Source organism: Rhipicephalus sanguineus, chromosome 1 (genome assembly GCF_013339695.2).
Source record: "Rhipicephalus sanguineus isolate Rsan-2018 chromosome 1, BIME_Rsan_1.4, whole genome shotgun sequence".
NCBI classification, from domain to species: domain Eukaryota; kingdom Metazoa; phylum Arthropoda; class Arachnida; order Ixodida; family Ixodidae; genus Rhipicephalus; species Rhipicephalus sanguineus.
In genome coordinates this window covers 262,134,654-262,151,406 of record NC_051176.1, presented here as the reverse complement: position 1 = coordinate 262,151,406, position 16,753 = coordinate 262,134,654, and the positions used below count along the sequence as shown (strand labels likewise).

At 43.1% G+C, this 16,753-nt stretch overlaps 1 protein-coding gene across 1 annotated transcript in view; it reads left to right on the top strand.

The window, feature by feature from the left end:
• Positions 1-3,052: 3,052 nt before the first annotated feature.
• LOC119378852 (probable serine/threonine-protein kinase ifkC) overlaps positions 3,053-16,753 on the top strand; it is a 73,733-nt gene continuing 60,032 nt past the window's right edge. The window contains exons 1-6 of the mRNA XM_037647895.2: positions 3,053-3,284; positions 3,508-3,578; positions 10,720-10,866; positions 10,968-10,996; positions 12,484-12,591; positions 14,568-14,596. Of these exons, the coding sequence (XP_037503823.1) occupies positions 3,515-3,578; positions 10,720-10,866; positions 10,968-10,996; positions 12,484-12,591; positions 14,568-14,596 (377 nt within the window). The 5' untranslated portion in view covers positions 3,053-3,284; positions 3,508-3,514. The remainder of the gene's footprint in view (positions 3,285-3,507; positions 3,579-10,719; positions 10,867-10,967; positions 10,997-12,483; positions 12,592-14,567; positions 14,597-16,753) is intronic.

Sequence of the window (16,753 nt, the reverse complement as noted above, 5' to 3'; positions counted from 1 at the left end):
AAATGTTTCCCGCAAAAAAAAAAGAATCTCTGCAAATAAACTTTTCTGTTTAATTTGTATAATTACCGCAAAAATATAGCGAGTGTTACTGTGAAGGTGTTCGAGGTCAGCCTTTATTTGCAACATCACCATATACCCTCCGCTTTTTTTTTTCTTTCTGGAAAAGGGGCGGATATAATTAAGAACTCACGCTACCGAATAGTGTTAGCGTAAGTACGTTTACCCGCCCGTTACAGTTCCGAAATGGGGACAAGTACGTACGTTATTAACACTTTCGTGACCGCACCTATTCCCATCGATATGTTGTTATCGATGACTTCAAGATCAAGTTTTGGCACTCTCTGAGCGGTTCTGGACAGCTAACGCAATATAAAGCATAAAATAACATGTTCTTTATCAGTTTTGTTTGCGATTTTGTTTTTCCCACCTCGGGGAGATTTTTAAAGCTCGTTCGCAGTCGGGTAGGTGAGCGCTCGTTGTTTCAGACTTCGCGTCGACGCCGCTCGCAGGTGCTCCACAGAAACGGCGAATTTCGACGGATTCCGATTAACATGAGCGGGAATCTGTGGATGATGGTAGCAGCACAGACACGGAAGACGACTTCGATTCGCCAGGTGAAGTCGTACGGACGGCGAAAGTGCGTCAAACCTCCCCGGAACATCAGCAGCTATCCGCCGGTAAGTCTCGTCTTCTCCTCGGGTCGTTTTATCGCTGCCTCGCGTCGATGTAAACGTATCCGGTGTGTTATTAAAATAACAGCTGCTATCTGCGAGGTGTTAACTCCATTCGGGCGGGAGCATTTGGCGCCGGCTGCAGAAAGAGCGCAATTCTCTTCGCGAAGACGGCGCGGAGCGGACTTTGACCCAACGCTCCGGTGTGCTGCGCGGCGGCGCCTTTGTGTTGCTTTTTATCGCAGAAATCGTCAGAGAGATATGCAACCACACAAATAAGTATGCGTGGATGCATACTTTCGGAAAGCCAACATACAGTGAGAGGGACGGAACCATGGAGGGGGGTTACTGAAGAGAAGATGAGCAAGTTCGTCTCACTCCACGTCTGCATGGTAATCGTTCAAGTCCCGTGCTTGCATTGGTGTTGGTGTCGACGACACATATTTCGAGGCCTTCGTCCACCGTCAGTGATGCCACGGAAAAGGTTCAAGGCTTCTTGAGTGTCTCTGATCTTAAGACCACTACCGTCGCATCCCACGAAAATCTTCACCACGTGTCTTCTCTATTGCAACACATGAACAATTTTTCTACGCTATCTTTTAACCCCGTCGGAACCTTTCAGTGGATGAGAAAATGGTGAAATGTGAAGGTCGGTATGGTATTCGGCAGTATATGAGCGAGAAAGAGGTCAAATGAGGGTACAATTATGGATTTTTGCAGATTTGGAACAGGCTACACTGTTCATTTCAACAAATACACAGGAAAATTGAAAAATACCAGAACTGCGAACTATGCTAGGAAAGTTGAACAGAAAAAATTTTTTTTTCCCGAAACATGCGCAGCCAGCCTTTGTTTCATCGCGTCGAGAACCTGCATCGCGCGGCGGCATGATAGGCACTAGTGCCTATATTATTGTATTTATGTAAATAATCTTTGTACTTACAGAGCTTATATTTCCACTATTATTCTACGAGGGCTTTGCGTTCAAAACGTATATTTTGATTTTTTTCAATGTTTAACCTTTGCAGAGTAGCACTGATGTTTTTATGAATCTTTCTTTCTTTTTGACGCATTTTTCTTGATTTGATAGTTGTTTTAGTATATTCGAAATAAATCCGTTGTTTGAAATTAACACTGTTGGAAAGACCAATTCTTCCTCTATCGTTTGATACCCTACAGCATCAAGTATATTCTGTGGCAGGAAAAAAAATATTTCCTGGACTAGCCAAAAACGACCGAATTTTCCGCGGTCACGAAAGTGTTAAAAAGTTACTGAAAAAAGTAACGCGTAAAATGCTGTAAATTTTCTGTTACTGTATTTTGTCGTTGTGCGTAAAGTGGCCAAATCCTCTCAAGCTACGTAAATAGATTTCCTGCTCTCTCTCTATCTTTATATATATATATATATATATAGTTCCCCAACTCGGGAACTATATAGTTCATACCAGGGCCGTACCCAGGAATTCTTTTCGGGGGGTGTTTGTGTCTATAACGGCTAACTTTGGCAACTGGTGGTCGCTGTGAAGGCGTGCAGATATTTTAGTATTACCTGAAAAATTAAAGCATGAAAAAATTTCGGGAGGTGTCAGAACCCCCTCAACACCCCCCAGTTATACCGCCCTGGTTGACCCGCCACTGTTTCCACCTCGCGGTACAAAGCAATTTGGGACGCATAGCGCACACAATAACAACAAAGAAGGATAATGCTTTCGTTCTCGTAGATACTACTATTTCGTGCACGCACTCAGTGTGAGACCAGATTTCCGAAGTTCCGAACTGCAGTATTTAGTATTTTATTGTGTCCACAAGCAGACACAAGCGTCAACATGTTACCACAGCGAGGGCCGGATTCGGGCACTTTCCGAGAGGTAGATGCCTGGTCGCTGCCAGCCGCTGAAAGTTCTCGTGAAAGCCAACTTGAAAAGGTTAAATTTCGTCGAGTCAAAAAGGTCGATCCGTCCGCACCGTCGTCTGCTTTTCTCCCCTGTCGTGCGAATGCAAGCCGCGGAGCCCGCGGAGCGATCCGAAACACGTCACATGTCACGTGACTAATTCGGTCCGTCGTGTGAATACAGCATTGAACTAGAAGTTCACTCTAATACAGCTAATTGGTAGCTAGCATCCACAGAACACTTTCAACCATACATGTTTTCTGCTTCAACGATCTAGCAGAGCCCTTCAGATACTAACGCCATCTATCAGCTACAACGCAACAAGATATTCGTCGGTTTCCGTTCCTTACTATGGCCTCCGTGGCCTCCGTCAACAGCCTCCGTTCGTGCGCGCGCGTGTATCGTGTAAGTGGTGTAAGGGTGTAAGGTACGTAAGTACGTAAGTAGTACTTTGGCGGTTACACAGATGTTCTCTGGTTACACCAGTTACTCTACGGTTTCATCATATTACACGAACAGTGCACGCGGTGCGCCGCTTGGCCAGACAAGCATGCGCATACGAACTGTGCGGACAAGTCAGTGAACAAGCTTCAGATGTGGTTCATGTGATGTCACTGTGCGTGCCTCGAGAACAGGCGGTTTTTGTGGCCTGTTTGAAGCGTGTCGCCCATTCCATCAACCATTTGTTGTTAATTCATACGACGTTCGCGAGCTTTCCTTGGTAAGCACATGTATCTTTTTGCTTCTTTGTTTGTTTGGCGAGCTCGTACTGTGTTTCACGAACGAGTTTCAGGGGCAAATATATTCCTAAATAAAGATTTCTATATGCTGGTTCGTTGGCAACTGTTTGTGCTTTACGTCAACCTGTACGGCATGCGTGCAGTGCAGAATTTCAGCTGCGGAAAGCTGAAATGGACTCTGTTTTTTTTTTTTTGCTATCACAGTTGAGTCATGGATCCTCCTATTCCGAAACTATCACTGCATACCATATCCGCTCTAGACGTCCCAGATACCGGTGAGTGAGTGGTCGTTTTTGTTTTGACGGGGGGGGGGGGGGGGGGAGGAGTCCGGACACCCAAAATGTATGTGCGCGCGTGTGCCCCCCCCCCCACTCCCATGTGCATGTGTATATGTGCGTGAGTATGGATACGAACACAGGCAAACTAAAAATTTCGGGGCCCCGTCGTGGTAGCTTAGCAGATATGTCGCGCTGCTGAGGTCGTGGACGCGGGTTCGATTCCCGGCCAAGGCGCTAGAATTTCGATGCGGGCGAAAGGCACTTACATTTAGGCGCAAGCTAAATAACACCAAGTGGTCAAAATTGATCCGTAGTTCCCCACTACAATGTGCCGCGTAATTAGATCGTGGTGATTTTCATAGTGTGGCGCGAAGACAAAAACAAAAGACACGGAGACGTACAAAACAGGTGCTACCAACCACTTGTACCCTAGACACACTATTGCCCTTCTCTTGAAGCTAACTTGTTCCAGCAAGATATTCAGAATGCTTCAAGCAGCCTCGGTCATATTGTGAGCCCTCCTGCAGAATAGATTGTGGTTCTGCCATGTAAAGCCCCATTATTGCATTACACTAAATAGTTTCGGGGAATGGGAGGGCTTAACACCTTACAAGAACGGAAATCTGGGCGAGTTTTTAAGAATGCATATTAGAGCAGGTAGCGCAAAAATACGAAGACACAAGCCAGGAACATATACACGAGACGAGCGCTAACTCGTGCTCTGTGTGTCTTCGTATTTTTTCACTACCTGCTCTAAAAGGCTTAACACCCCCAATTTCATGAAGGCAGCTGCCCCTGCCCAATGGTGACAGTGAAGATATATGAGTCTCTGATCGTCTAATCTTCCACTCAGTTGTATAAGTTGCTTAACGGTGCTTTAGGGGTGGGTGCATTTTGAGAAGGGGGCCTGATTTCATTATTGGGTTCTGTTTACACATTGATTACAACTTTATCATCTTCATTCCACTCTGGGTTTCTTTTATCCATTAGCTTTTTCGCAGCATATCTACAACTTATTGTGAGGTCAAAAGTTGAAAAAGCAGTGTGAAGACAGGACGAAGGAAGGTGACACGAGGACGGGCGCTGACTGCCAACTGAAAGTTTTATTGAAGAAACCAGGAATATATACATACACAAAGAATGAAAAAAAAAAAGATTGGGTTAGAATTTTAGTCACTTCACCGGTTCTCAGTGATCTTCTGTTGGCCCAGTATGACCGTGCATTGTCTAAACACTTAGACGGTTGGGGGTGGCTCGTGCGTGCCGGTATGTGGACGATTTTCTGATTCTTTTTATGTCCATATCGGGGCCGTATCGGGAGAGAGCCCAAAGCATCATTGGGACCTTTGAGCTCACTCTTGGGTCTTTCAAGCTCACCAGCGAACTTGTGCTCCGACAGCAGTATAAGGTTTCTAGATCTGGTCCTGCATTTTCAACCTGCCCACATCTGCTGGGAATATTCACCCCGATCAAAGAAGAGCCTTCTGCCGTTCAGCTCCGCACACTCGAAGGCTATGAAAAGAGGCATTGCACTGTCCGCCATGAGGAATGCCTTATTCTGCTTCTGTGCACACAAGGTGCAGCCTAGTTTTTCAAACCAAATTGAGAGGCTGTTTGCTATGGGATTCCCACGATAACTGCTTGTGTCATTGGTTGAGGTGCTACTGACGGAGTTGCAGGGACGTCGTACTGAGGAAGCAAAAGAGCCGAACTGCAATTTAGCAGTCATCGCCTACATAGACAGGGTGTCACATTGGGTCAAGAAGGCGGCTGGACGTGCCGGTGTCTGTGTGGTGTTTTCAGCGCCCTTTAAGCTAGGTGGAATGTGCCGATGTGTCAATGAAAAGGGAGGAAGCAGAGCAAGCTGTTCGAAGAAACATGCCAACCCTTTCATCGAGTGCGTGACATGTGTCTTATATGAAATCCCGTGTTCGTGGGACAGACCGGGCAGTGCATCTACTACAGGCTTCAGGAACACGCCAATTCATTAAAGACTGGTGTCGGTAGTAATCTAGCCACACATTGTGCTAGGCATGGGTGCACCACCAGTCTGTCTGACGTCACCCTCCTCAAGCGCTATCATGAAAGGCATTCGAGATATTCGAAGCCTTTTCTATCCACCAAAGGGGCAAGCGATGTGTAAGCGTTCCGTTGCTTGACCTGTTCGAAAAAGAAATCCGCTATTTGACGTCACACACATGACTAAAATTCTAACCTAATCTTTCTTTCGTTCTTTAGTGTATGTATATATTCCTGGTTTCTTCAATAAAACTTTCAGTTCGCAGTCAGCGCCCGTCCTTGTGTGACCTTCCTTTGTACTGTCGTCGTGCTGTTTTTTCAACTTTTGAGTTATGTACCAACTAGCCCGCTTTTCGCCGCTTCTCCAGTTTATTGTGAGGATTGCTTTTTATTGTGCAGAGTTTTTACTCTGGCAAGCTCACACAATAGCTTTTGCACCGACCTTCCTCGGGTGGTTCAATAACAGTCTGATCTCTTTGAAGCACTGCCTGTGAAAATGTCTTCATTCATTACTACACAGTATTGTATTGCACTGTACAATACTGTGTAGGCACTTTAGGGGTACAATACTGTGTAGGCACTTTAGTCTCGGAAAGTCAGTGGAGCATGCGAGCAGGGGCTGAACTGCATGAATGTGTGCTACGAAGCATGCACAAATGTAACCTGTGCGGCCGCAGGGTACGCTTTCTACCACTGCTTTATTGTCAGCTCAAGCTTAAGGAGCACTTTTTATATTGGTAGATGCTAGGGAAGATTTTTGAGCTTACAGCAAATTGATGGTGAACAGCTTTTGCCAGAAGCGTTTGCTTCTTGCTCACTCACTCGCTTGCTCGCTCACTCACTCACTCACTCACTCACTCACTCACTCACTCACTCACTCACTCACTCACTCACTCACTCACTCACTCACTCACTCACTCACTCACTCACTCACTCACTCACACGCGCACATACACGTGTGTGTGTGTTGTCCTGCAGTTGATGATGTCGTACTGCATCATACCAAAACACTTCCACGCATTCATACATAGTTTGAGAATCTTTGCGCTGCATAGGTGGTACAAAACACTTATGGGCGGCAAGAATGCGCAACATGAATGGAAGGGCGCAAACTATCAGCTGTTCATTCTTTCGTGAGGCACCACCTGTGGCTGTGCTCAAAAAAGGACGGGGAATTAGGGAAAGGGTGAAAGTATGAACAGGAAAAACAATATAGCAAAATGGAGCTTTCTTTGCAGAATGCAAGTTAGTCTCTCTCCTCTGCCATTTTCTGACCTTGTAGTGGCACAGCATTCACCATTTCTCTCCTTTTAGTATATTAACAAATATGTTGACATTCATGTCTAAATGTGCATAACTAGGAGCAGAGCAATCTGACTGGAGTCTATTCTAAGCATTCCTTCCTCGATAGGACACACGACTACTTGAAGAAATGCCAGCAAAACCACGGGACACGAGAAAGAGGCAGATGCAGACAATGCTAGAACCAACAACTATGATTTTATTTAGGGAATTGTGTTAGTTCCAGCGTTGTGTATGTCTGCCTCTTTGTCGTGTCACATGGTTTTGCTGGCATTGCTTCAAGTAACATGAACCAACTGGCTCAGGTATCGGCTCTTCTGCAGGACATATGACACCTTAAAACTTGTACAAATTGCATTGCACTTTGAATGAACAGTCAAGGCTCCAATCCAGAAGGCCTGATGTTGCCTTAGCTGCTGAACATTGATCTTCTTATTCATGGCAAGTCATTTGACGAATCTTGCCTCAAACAGTGCTGTAAATAGAGTTCCTTTAATAGGCAAGTTGCCTGTCAAAAATGAAGGCATTTGTACATCGACAGCAATGTAAGCATCTGCCAACTGCACTTAAAGAGCCCCTGACCAGGTTTGAGTATTAGAAACAAGTGTGGCTTGTCAGTCACTCGATGGCAATTTCTGCAAAATATCATATGAAACAGTTTCCGTGGCGCATGAACGATGAAAATTTCAACAGAAGGTCTTGGACCCTTCCTTTATAGAAAGCTTTGCTTCGAGCATGAGTGAGTTACATGCAAATGCCCCTGTGTAACACGCATTGCTTGGGCCGTCGCTGATTAAGGAACATGACTTCAGTTTATCCTACAATGTAGAGTACACAATGGCACCACTGGAAATGAGCCATGAATCAAAAGAAAAAAAGAAGAGAAAAGCGGTACTCATCATGTGAACATGACACTCCTTCGCCTCTAGCACATGGAAGAACACAGAGAATGTACTCTGCTTGCAGACGCTATCCGAGGCAAAGGAGGGATGTGTTTCCATTGACAGCAGTTCTCACTTCCTTAATGGCATTATACAGGACAGTTCAATTTTTTTCTAACTCCACCAATAACGAACTGATTTGAGAGATTCTTTTGGTAATATGCTCCCTATACAGCACCTGGCAACTTGCAGTGTGCAACCAAAATGTGTAATTGAGCCTGGTGAGCAGTGCTTTAATGAACCTTATATCAAGCTTTTGGGGAGTAGACAAGGTAAACCTAGTATGTAGTTTTCTTGGTTTTGTTCAGAAAATGCGTCTCATCACCAAAGAGGAACACAGGCCAAGTAGTGGTTCTGAGTTTTTATGACAGCTCTTTTATTCACGCTCAACATAGGTCCTCCAAGACATGATAGTGCACTGATAGCCATCAGCCTTCTACTTGCTACTGACCAGCACGCTTTGTTAAAGGGGCCCTGCAACACTTTCTCAGCATGGTCAAATAATGCTGCTGACTGGTAGTCAAGGCTCCTGAGAACACGTGAGCCAAACAGCATAGTGCAGTGCGTGACCTCGAATTTACAATTAATTATTAGTCAGCTAGAAATCGTTCCCTCTACTCTACTCTCGACAAATGATGCAATAAACCCAAATTTGATTCAATTCAATTTTGTTTCATCTCAAGGATGAGGACAGGCTTGGGAGAAAAGTGACGTTTGTCACTTGAGGAGAAACCGAGCCTCCCCGATACATGGCAAGCAACGAGGACATGGGTGAATATAGACCATGAAACATAGGCCATGAACATAGGCAATGAACATAGAGCATGAAATGTTTGGCACAGTACAAGTGGAAAGATGCACGTACAGTAATGCTATGCACAGAGACTAATATACGTAAGCAGTTTCTTACTGCACAAATTCCGAACTACAATGCAAAATATGAAAGAGAATGACCACACCATAAACCCAAAGTCCTCAGCCATTGGCTCATTTGATCATCGTGAGCTGCATAGTTGCCGTGGCCACTGCGGGATGCCGCCACGTGCCCACGTGTGCGCTCGCAATCACACTGAAAGTAAGGCGCGCGTTCGAAGAAAAAAAAAGAGAAGAAAGTGCTCAAGGTCATCACGCGCGCTGATGAACGGGCACATCTTGCCCCCTTGTCATCCCCCCCTCCCCATGCGTAGCTTTCAGCGTGCTCTCTGGTGCAAAAGGAGAGAGAAAGCGCTTAAAGCGTGCGACAAATCCCTGTAACTCCGCTCGCACATGACGGATTCTAAAAATTTTTGCGGCAGTCTATTCGTGAGGAAATAAGCTCTTTTAATGAAGTAATTCGGTGATTACTTGAAAAGTGTTCCAGGGCCCCTTTAAATCTCAACATAGCACCTCCAAAACATTATAGTGCACTGATAGCCATCAGCCTTCTACTTGCTACTGACCAGCACGCTTTGTTAAAGGCATGAAAAAGTTTGCCTCATAGCATGGGCTTTTGGAAATAGGGCATAGTCAAGGAAGGGGAAAATTGTTATCAATAAGTGAGCAGGGTCAATGCTGAAGCGCCTGCTGTTAAAGAGGAGAAAGAGAGCAGCAGTATTAAATCCTGTGCAAAAGTACAGCTACATGTCTTGTTGGAAACCTGGATGCGGTTTTGGACAGTGGCTAAGTTGTGCCAGCTAAGAATATGCAATGCATGTCTTAATTTCTGCGGTTTTACATGCTAGGAACCGTGTTAGTTAAATCAGGTTTTATGGTAGATATATGCAACTATGGCTATGCTGCATAAAAAAAATGGTTATGAGGGACACTAGTGTTGATTCTACCACCTGGAGGTCTTTAACGTGCACCTAAATGTAAGTGCATGGATGTTTTGCATTTCCTCCCCATTGAAATGGGGCTTCCATGGTGAGGAATTGAACCTGCGTCTGCAAGCTTAGCAGCATGACACATTACCTGGTAAGCTATCACAGTAGGGGGCAATGCATGTGTACTATATCATGAGTAATACAATAGTGAATGCAGTAATGCATGGTAGGTAGCTTCAAATCTGACGTGGGACGATTCGTCAACTGCTTTGAAAAATGAGCAGTGAGAGAGGATCTTTAAAGTAAAGTTTTTTTTCACCATCAGCAGCTTACAGTGTGCATTCCTCATTGTAGAAATGCTGGCAGCTGCTAACGGCACCTCCATTACCATTTTGTTCTTAGTTAGCATCCACCATCGTTCCACGTTGGACTTGAGGCTATCTTCTGTATTTCCCCTTATATTACTTATAATGGTGCACTAATATGCACATAGACCATAATTATGTGGTATTGGATTTTTCTTGTTGCTGTTTGTCTTTACTGATAAATAAAGTGATGAATGTATTGTTTTTTTTGCCAATGAAATTCTTAATCTATTAAGCCATAGATCCTTTCTAATTAATTTTGACAGTATCATAAATTTCTTCCTGAGGACTTGGCAGCCTTGATACGGTATATGCTTATGTAAAAGAAGACAAATTGCCAAACATGTTTGAGTAACCTCGGGCTCAACCAGTGTGAACTTGTGTTGGCTGCTGCAGTAGTAAACCATGAATGTAAACTATAGGCAACATCTCCATCTTTGAAAATCAGTGTATGCTATGATCATAGAAGCAGGGCACCTTTAGGTAGTCAAAAGTAAGTGTGTGGTCCGAAGGGACACTGTCTTTCCTGAATGCACACCTGGGCTATTTTGCAGTTTGTTGATGGCATGAATAAAGACAGATCTCTGTTATCAGTGTTTAATGCTTACTGAATCTTGTTCATGGATAGTGTTGCTGTTTGTACTAATGTTAAGTATGGTCTGAAAGCATTGCTTTCGTGATTACCTGCATGGTTCATCATTATGTGCAGGTCAGCAGGGTCAGCTGGCGAGACGGGATGCATTTGGCCCGGTGCCACGTGGACGGATTCCATACTACCTTGTGTTAGAATCTGTCTTGGAGCAACTCTGCAGTTTTTATGAATGTGATGACTCTCGTCGCCAAGAATTATTTGAAGGCAAGCTTCTTTTTATATACACTGTAGACATGTCTTGTGCCTAACTTCTGCTTCTTTTTCCTTTCTTTCTTCCTTTCTTTCTTTTTTTTTCTTTTGTACAGGAGTGAGAAATCAGCTTCGTCGACTTAAGGTAGGTCTTCTTCGTGAACTACTTTCAAATATGCATCTTCAGTGCAAAGAAAATATAACTTGAAAGGATTCATTGTTGTCTATAGTACACTCAAACCTCATTATAACAAAGTCACATCTGCCATGAAAATAACTTCGTTATATCCGAAAATTCGTTATAAACGTTTATTTGTAACACTGTAGCAATGACAAGACTATTCTTCATTTACTCCGTTATAACCGATAATTCGTTATATCCGCATTCGTTATATCGAGGTTTCAGTGTAATTCCATATTTAGTATGCAGAAATATATATGCAGGTATGTTGTCATGTAAGCAAAATGGTCATAAAATGTGCAGCAGCAGCTGTGCAGAAGGTCAATAGTTGGGAATAAAGTCATTAAAATAGAAAGATAAGAAGATTCATAAAAAATTGTGTTAAAGAAAATTTCAGTTTTGAGTGCACATTTTTGGTCACATCATGTAGATCACTAATGCACCATTATATTGAAACCCAGAGGTCTCATTCATTCATAAAAACCAGGAAGAGAGAGGTTACTGCATTGGCATTTGGATGAACTACACTGAGTTGTAAGTCAGTGTTTGAGACTCGGAGTTGCTCCATATTTTTGGTCAACTCATACTTGTCAGAATCCATGCTCTTAAATGAGTGTGAAGCTTGCCTGGCATGGTGTAGGAATTCCAGGCAAAAATTTTTGTAGATAAATAAATTGGTTCAAAATTGCCTTTACTGCCATTTGTATGCACTAGTACTTCAACTCGTGTGGTGTGGTAATACAGTAGGATCAGTAATATGAATAGATGAAGTTAATATTGGTAGGTGTGGGGTAAGGTGGCTTGTAGAAGACTTCCCTATAATTTTACTGACTGAAAGTGTTTTCTTAGCCATTTTTGCCTAGATTTTTCAAAATTGTATCTGCATATAGCGTAGTCTTCACTCTAAAATTATGAATGCAGGAGTAGGACAGTGAAAAGAGCACTTTATATTTTTGATAATTTCATAGCTTTTAAAGGCTGATAAGGGTTTCATATTTTCCCGCTATTTTATGATCAACATGTGTATGATGCACAACTAACAGATGCTTCTATGGGTTTAAATATAATCAATTGCTGGGTGTATTAAACTGAGCTTTGTCTGCAATACGTACAGTTCACTAAAAGATTCACTTTTACTTATGTGCCAATATATAGGCCATTCAGTACTATCTTGTAAAAATACTTTCTTAGCTTGTATATTTATTTAAATAGTAATTGGCACTATTTGAATTAAGGCAAAATTTTACAGTATTTCTCGATTACTTATCAATGCCATTCATTAGTATTTTTTGTAAATGGCTGCATTCGAAAGCTGTGTTGGTGTCTTTTTAACAGCATCTTGAGCTCAGTATTGCCTACGGGAAAAGGAAGCGCTTAGTGGAAGGAAAGGTCATGTGAGCACTGCTGGTGCAGTGCAAATTTCATTTTCAATCACATTGCCTGTTTTGCAGTTCTTAGATCCCACTCCAGAGCTCCAGGAATTGCGCCCCTTTAGGGTGAGATTTCGACATGCTTTTGGTTGTTTGATCGAGAATGTCAGGAAAGACATTCGCGGACACGTAAGTGTTTCGATATGTTACTTGTAAACTTTCACGATTGCTAATCAGTGAACAAATCATTTCGGGTGGACATCTGTGATTCATTGAAAGGATAATAAAGGCAAACATTGAGGCAATCTAGACTGTTAGGTTACTACTCAAGAGATCTTGCAATGTGTTTTTATGCCATAAAAAATTCTGGGCAAGCACACCTAGCTGGCTTACCTTCTTGGCTCACATCAATGAAAGCTTGTGGTACCTTGTTCCTGACTTTGCTCGTTCGCTGCACTGAGACAAACTCGGTGCAAACTCAGCTAGCGATTGATGATGCAATCATGGTGGGCGACCATGCAGTCTTGGAAGACAAGCAGCCAATGCTCCAGAGTGAAACTGAAGCTACTGTTTTCCACAAATGCTATGGTGCATCATAAATGTTTCAGCACAAGAATTGAACCACATGCATCGCAGACACTTGCCTGACTCTTTGGCAAAGCACTGTTTGGAAAAAGCTGTCCATCTGTTAGGAGTATGGTTTTGTTGAGGTGAGAATGTATGCATGTTGACAGCTCGAGAGTAGGTTGACCTTTATTGCTGAGGAAAAACCAATCTGTCAAGAGGCAGTGAAGGCATTGGAGTGAGGTGACAGGGGAACCAGTCCACCAAGAAGTGGGATGAAATTTTAAATTGCTAAGGGAATGCAGATCCACCACAGTGAGGGAGCGACGGAGGGTCGCTGTGTATTATTTCAACAATTACAACATGTTTTTATTCCTTCAAGATAGTGCACAGTGCTGTGGCTTTTAACTCTTTACGATGTCATTGTTCTTTGGTTCTTGTAACTGCTGGTATATTTATTTTAATGTGCTTTTCAAAGACAGCGCTTGTGTCGTCTGGTCTACTATTTTGTCTTTATCCTTTTGCACTGTTAACCATCAACTGTTGTAGCTACTTTCATTAAATTTCTCTTATGTTTATTTAAAATCTTCTATCACTGTGTTCAATCTGCCAGTGGGCTGATTTTCACCTCATGAGAAACCTTGCGGGTCCATTAACCCTTTTCCTACTGAAGACTAGCTGAACTGGTCCACACAGTTTGCACTGCTTCCATCAAAAATAAGCTGGGCTCTTTCACACTGAAAGAAGCGTTTGAGGGTGCTGCAATTAAGCTATCCTGATTCATTTTGCTAAGTTCTCTTTGGCTTGAATAGATGGCACAGGAAAAAAATTAAAAACACACTGAAAGCGTGTATTTTGGTCGAGAAAGGACTCTATTCTGGTAGACGGAATTGGAAAATGGCGTTGTCCTCTGTGCGCGAGCACCATGCGCATGCTGGCAACAGCTCAGTTTAGAAAAAAAGAAGGAAAAAACACGTTTGCCCAAGTTTTATGGATTGAAGAAATTCAGTTCTCATGCAAGTGTGGCAGCGACTACACAGAGCAGCATATTTTCTCTAAATCATTGGATTCAGACGACGAGCACGTCTCAATGTATAGGCAGTAGATGCCAATAGATGTAAACAAAACTCAACCGGCACGCCCAAGGTTGTTGTTTTTTTCACGGGCTCATTTGTTCCTCCGCTTTATTTTTTAATTTCAGAGAGACATTTTCTGCACTGAAGGCTGGACAGGTTAGGGTTCTCTTGGTGGTGCAGTGCAGTGAAGCCAATCCTCTGCATATTTTCAGAAAATATATTGCTAGTATCACGCGAATAAAGTGCCTTTAAATAGTTTTTAAGTTGTTTCAAGATGTGTAAAATCAAATAGGCAAATTAAAAAAATAGGTATTTTGTATCGCCTTTGGCCAAAGAACACTGTAGGGAAAGGGTTAAATTCTAAGGGTCATGTGTTAACGTAGCACGAATTCACGTGTGCCGTAGCACTTGTGTCCCGGCGACGTTTGTACGCAGGAGCACTCCATGCAGTCCTGTACATGTATGTTTTGTTAATACATATTGCAAATGTTTTTTTTTTTAATTGTATGGTACTGTCTTTTGCAGCATAGTGAGAGTTTGGGTAGTATTCCTGGGTAAGTCCCCATCTTTTCTTATCTTTAAAAAAATGTTTCCTCATGGTGTTGTTCTCATTTAATTTCACATTACAGCTACTCCTGGTATACGACAGTACCAGCTTGGAACCTCTTCATGGCACATTTTACAAAACACCTGTCTTCTTACTACCCCTGTCTGCTTTATTCATTGTATTTCTGTAGGAGCTCATTTTCAGTTTCGTCATTGTGCGTGCCTGTGCACCTTCTTTATTGGTTATAAGCTAGGGCATCTCCTTGATAGAGGAAGTGTGTGTAAATCCTGTCAGCTCTATTGCATCTGGGCCAGTCAACACTGAGCATATTTGTGTCGCATGTTGCTGTGTACATATGTACCATTTGCTAGTCATGAATTTTAACGCGATAGCGTTATAGAGCTCGTTTCGCGGAAATTTTGGCGTCGTTGGTTGTGAGCAAAAAATCAGCATTGTCCATGAGCGAAAATTCAAAATAGATGCAAATAAATAAATAATAACAATCTTCGGTTCGAGTCGGAATTAAACCCAGGCCTTGTGCATGGCAAGCAGGTGTTCTACCCCAGAGCCACACGTGTGCTTGAAACTGCTTCGAACAAAATTATATACGAACGTTATGTAGTGCGAAGGGTCTCCTTGACTCGTGTAATATTGCGTGGCCGAAGCGTTGAATCGCACCACCTGTCAAAATATGAATTGTGCCATGAGTGGTTGGTTTAAAGGCCCACCAATAACAAAGTGCACGGCCATAATTAACAGTCATTATCAGCAACAGCATTAACCAAGTGTGCAGCTGCGCGGGTGCACATCTTGTCTTACAGACACATAGTGGGTGCTTCACCAATTTGCAAAAGGAAGAATTGTGGCGTAACGGGCACTTCACAACTGTAGTTGCAGTAGGCATTCTAGGATAGTTCGAAACGGCTCACGTTACGTGCACAAACCTTCCTGTCCTTGTGGCACGGTGTCCACCGAGAAGCAAAGCCAGGCTAGCGACTGACAAGGCGATGCTAACGGGGCCCGATTACGCTATCGCATTCTACTCTTGTAGGCGAAATTCAAGTGCCCTCCAAATTGTTTTTTAATCAATATATTGGACCAGTCATTGCTAGCAGTCAGGTTACTATTCAAAGCTTAACAGTATCAGTTGACAAATTCAGTGCACTATGCTACTAGCATTCGCACCTGGCGGGAGCTAAGTATCCTGTTCAGTCAGTCACAGCGAGTCTCTTATGGCCAACGTTTATAGAACCAGGTAAGTTGCAAAACTCCCCGTGTCAGCCAACCCATCGCGCAGCACCGGGGCAGCTTCCGGTTTGGTGGTGCTAGCAGACGAAAACAAGCCTCCGCTAGCAGACAAAAACGCGTAGTCCGCGTGGCAAGACGCCAGGGCAGCCGTTCAGAAAGGGCTCCATTGTTTACTCGCCGATTGTGTATTATCGAGATTTTTCGTTGCACTGCCACTGCAACGTAAAACTGAGTAATATTTAGCAGCGGTAAGGCAAAGTCAGTAAAGCGATTGTTTTCTAGACTGCCCTAGATAACTGATGCTTGATAGCATAACATACGAGTCTGTCCATTATTCTATAAGAAATTTACTATATGGCGCATTTCCATAGCGTAATTCCTTAGCTAAAGTTGATGCTTGGGCGTGTTGGTACTTCTGTCTTTTCGTTTTGGACTGTGCAAGTATTGCGCGGTGTTAACGTGCTGATGTTTGTGCAATCCTTTCTCTGGTGCTCCGTAGTTCTTTGCGCTGTTTTTTTTTGATAATTCTTCACTTTCACTTTTTTGAAGTGAGGAGCTCTGTATTGCGACTGTCGTTACTTGCAATTATTGAGCGGTAACATCACCGTGTGTGTACTGCACGCCACAATTTCAGTCCTGCTACAGAAAGAAAATTGTATTTATTTTACGAACGCAGTGCAGTGAAACAAGTTTTCAGATATTGCATGTATAGTGTGACGCACACAAACGGCACAACTTATTTACAGTCTCAGGCATTAAATCTTATCAAAAGAGCTCTAATTAACTGTAAAAAATTATTTACAGCATAATTTTTAGAATCACTCAAATCACTGCAAGTTCGGGAATATCTTTGGGACGCATCCTTCGACGAGGCTCCTTTCCGCTGGCGATTTCAACCTTTATTCTTACCATTACC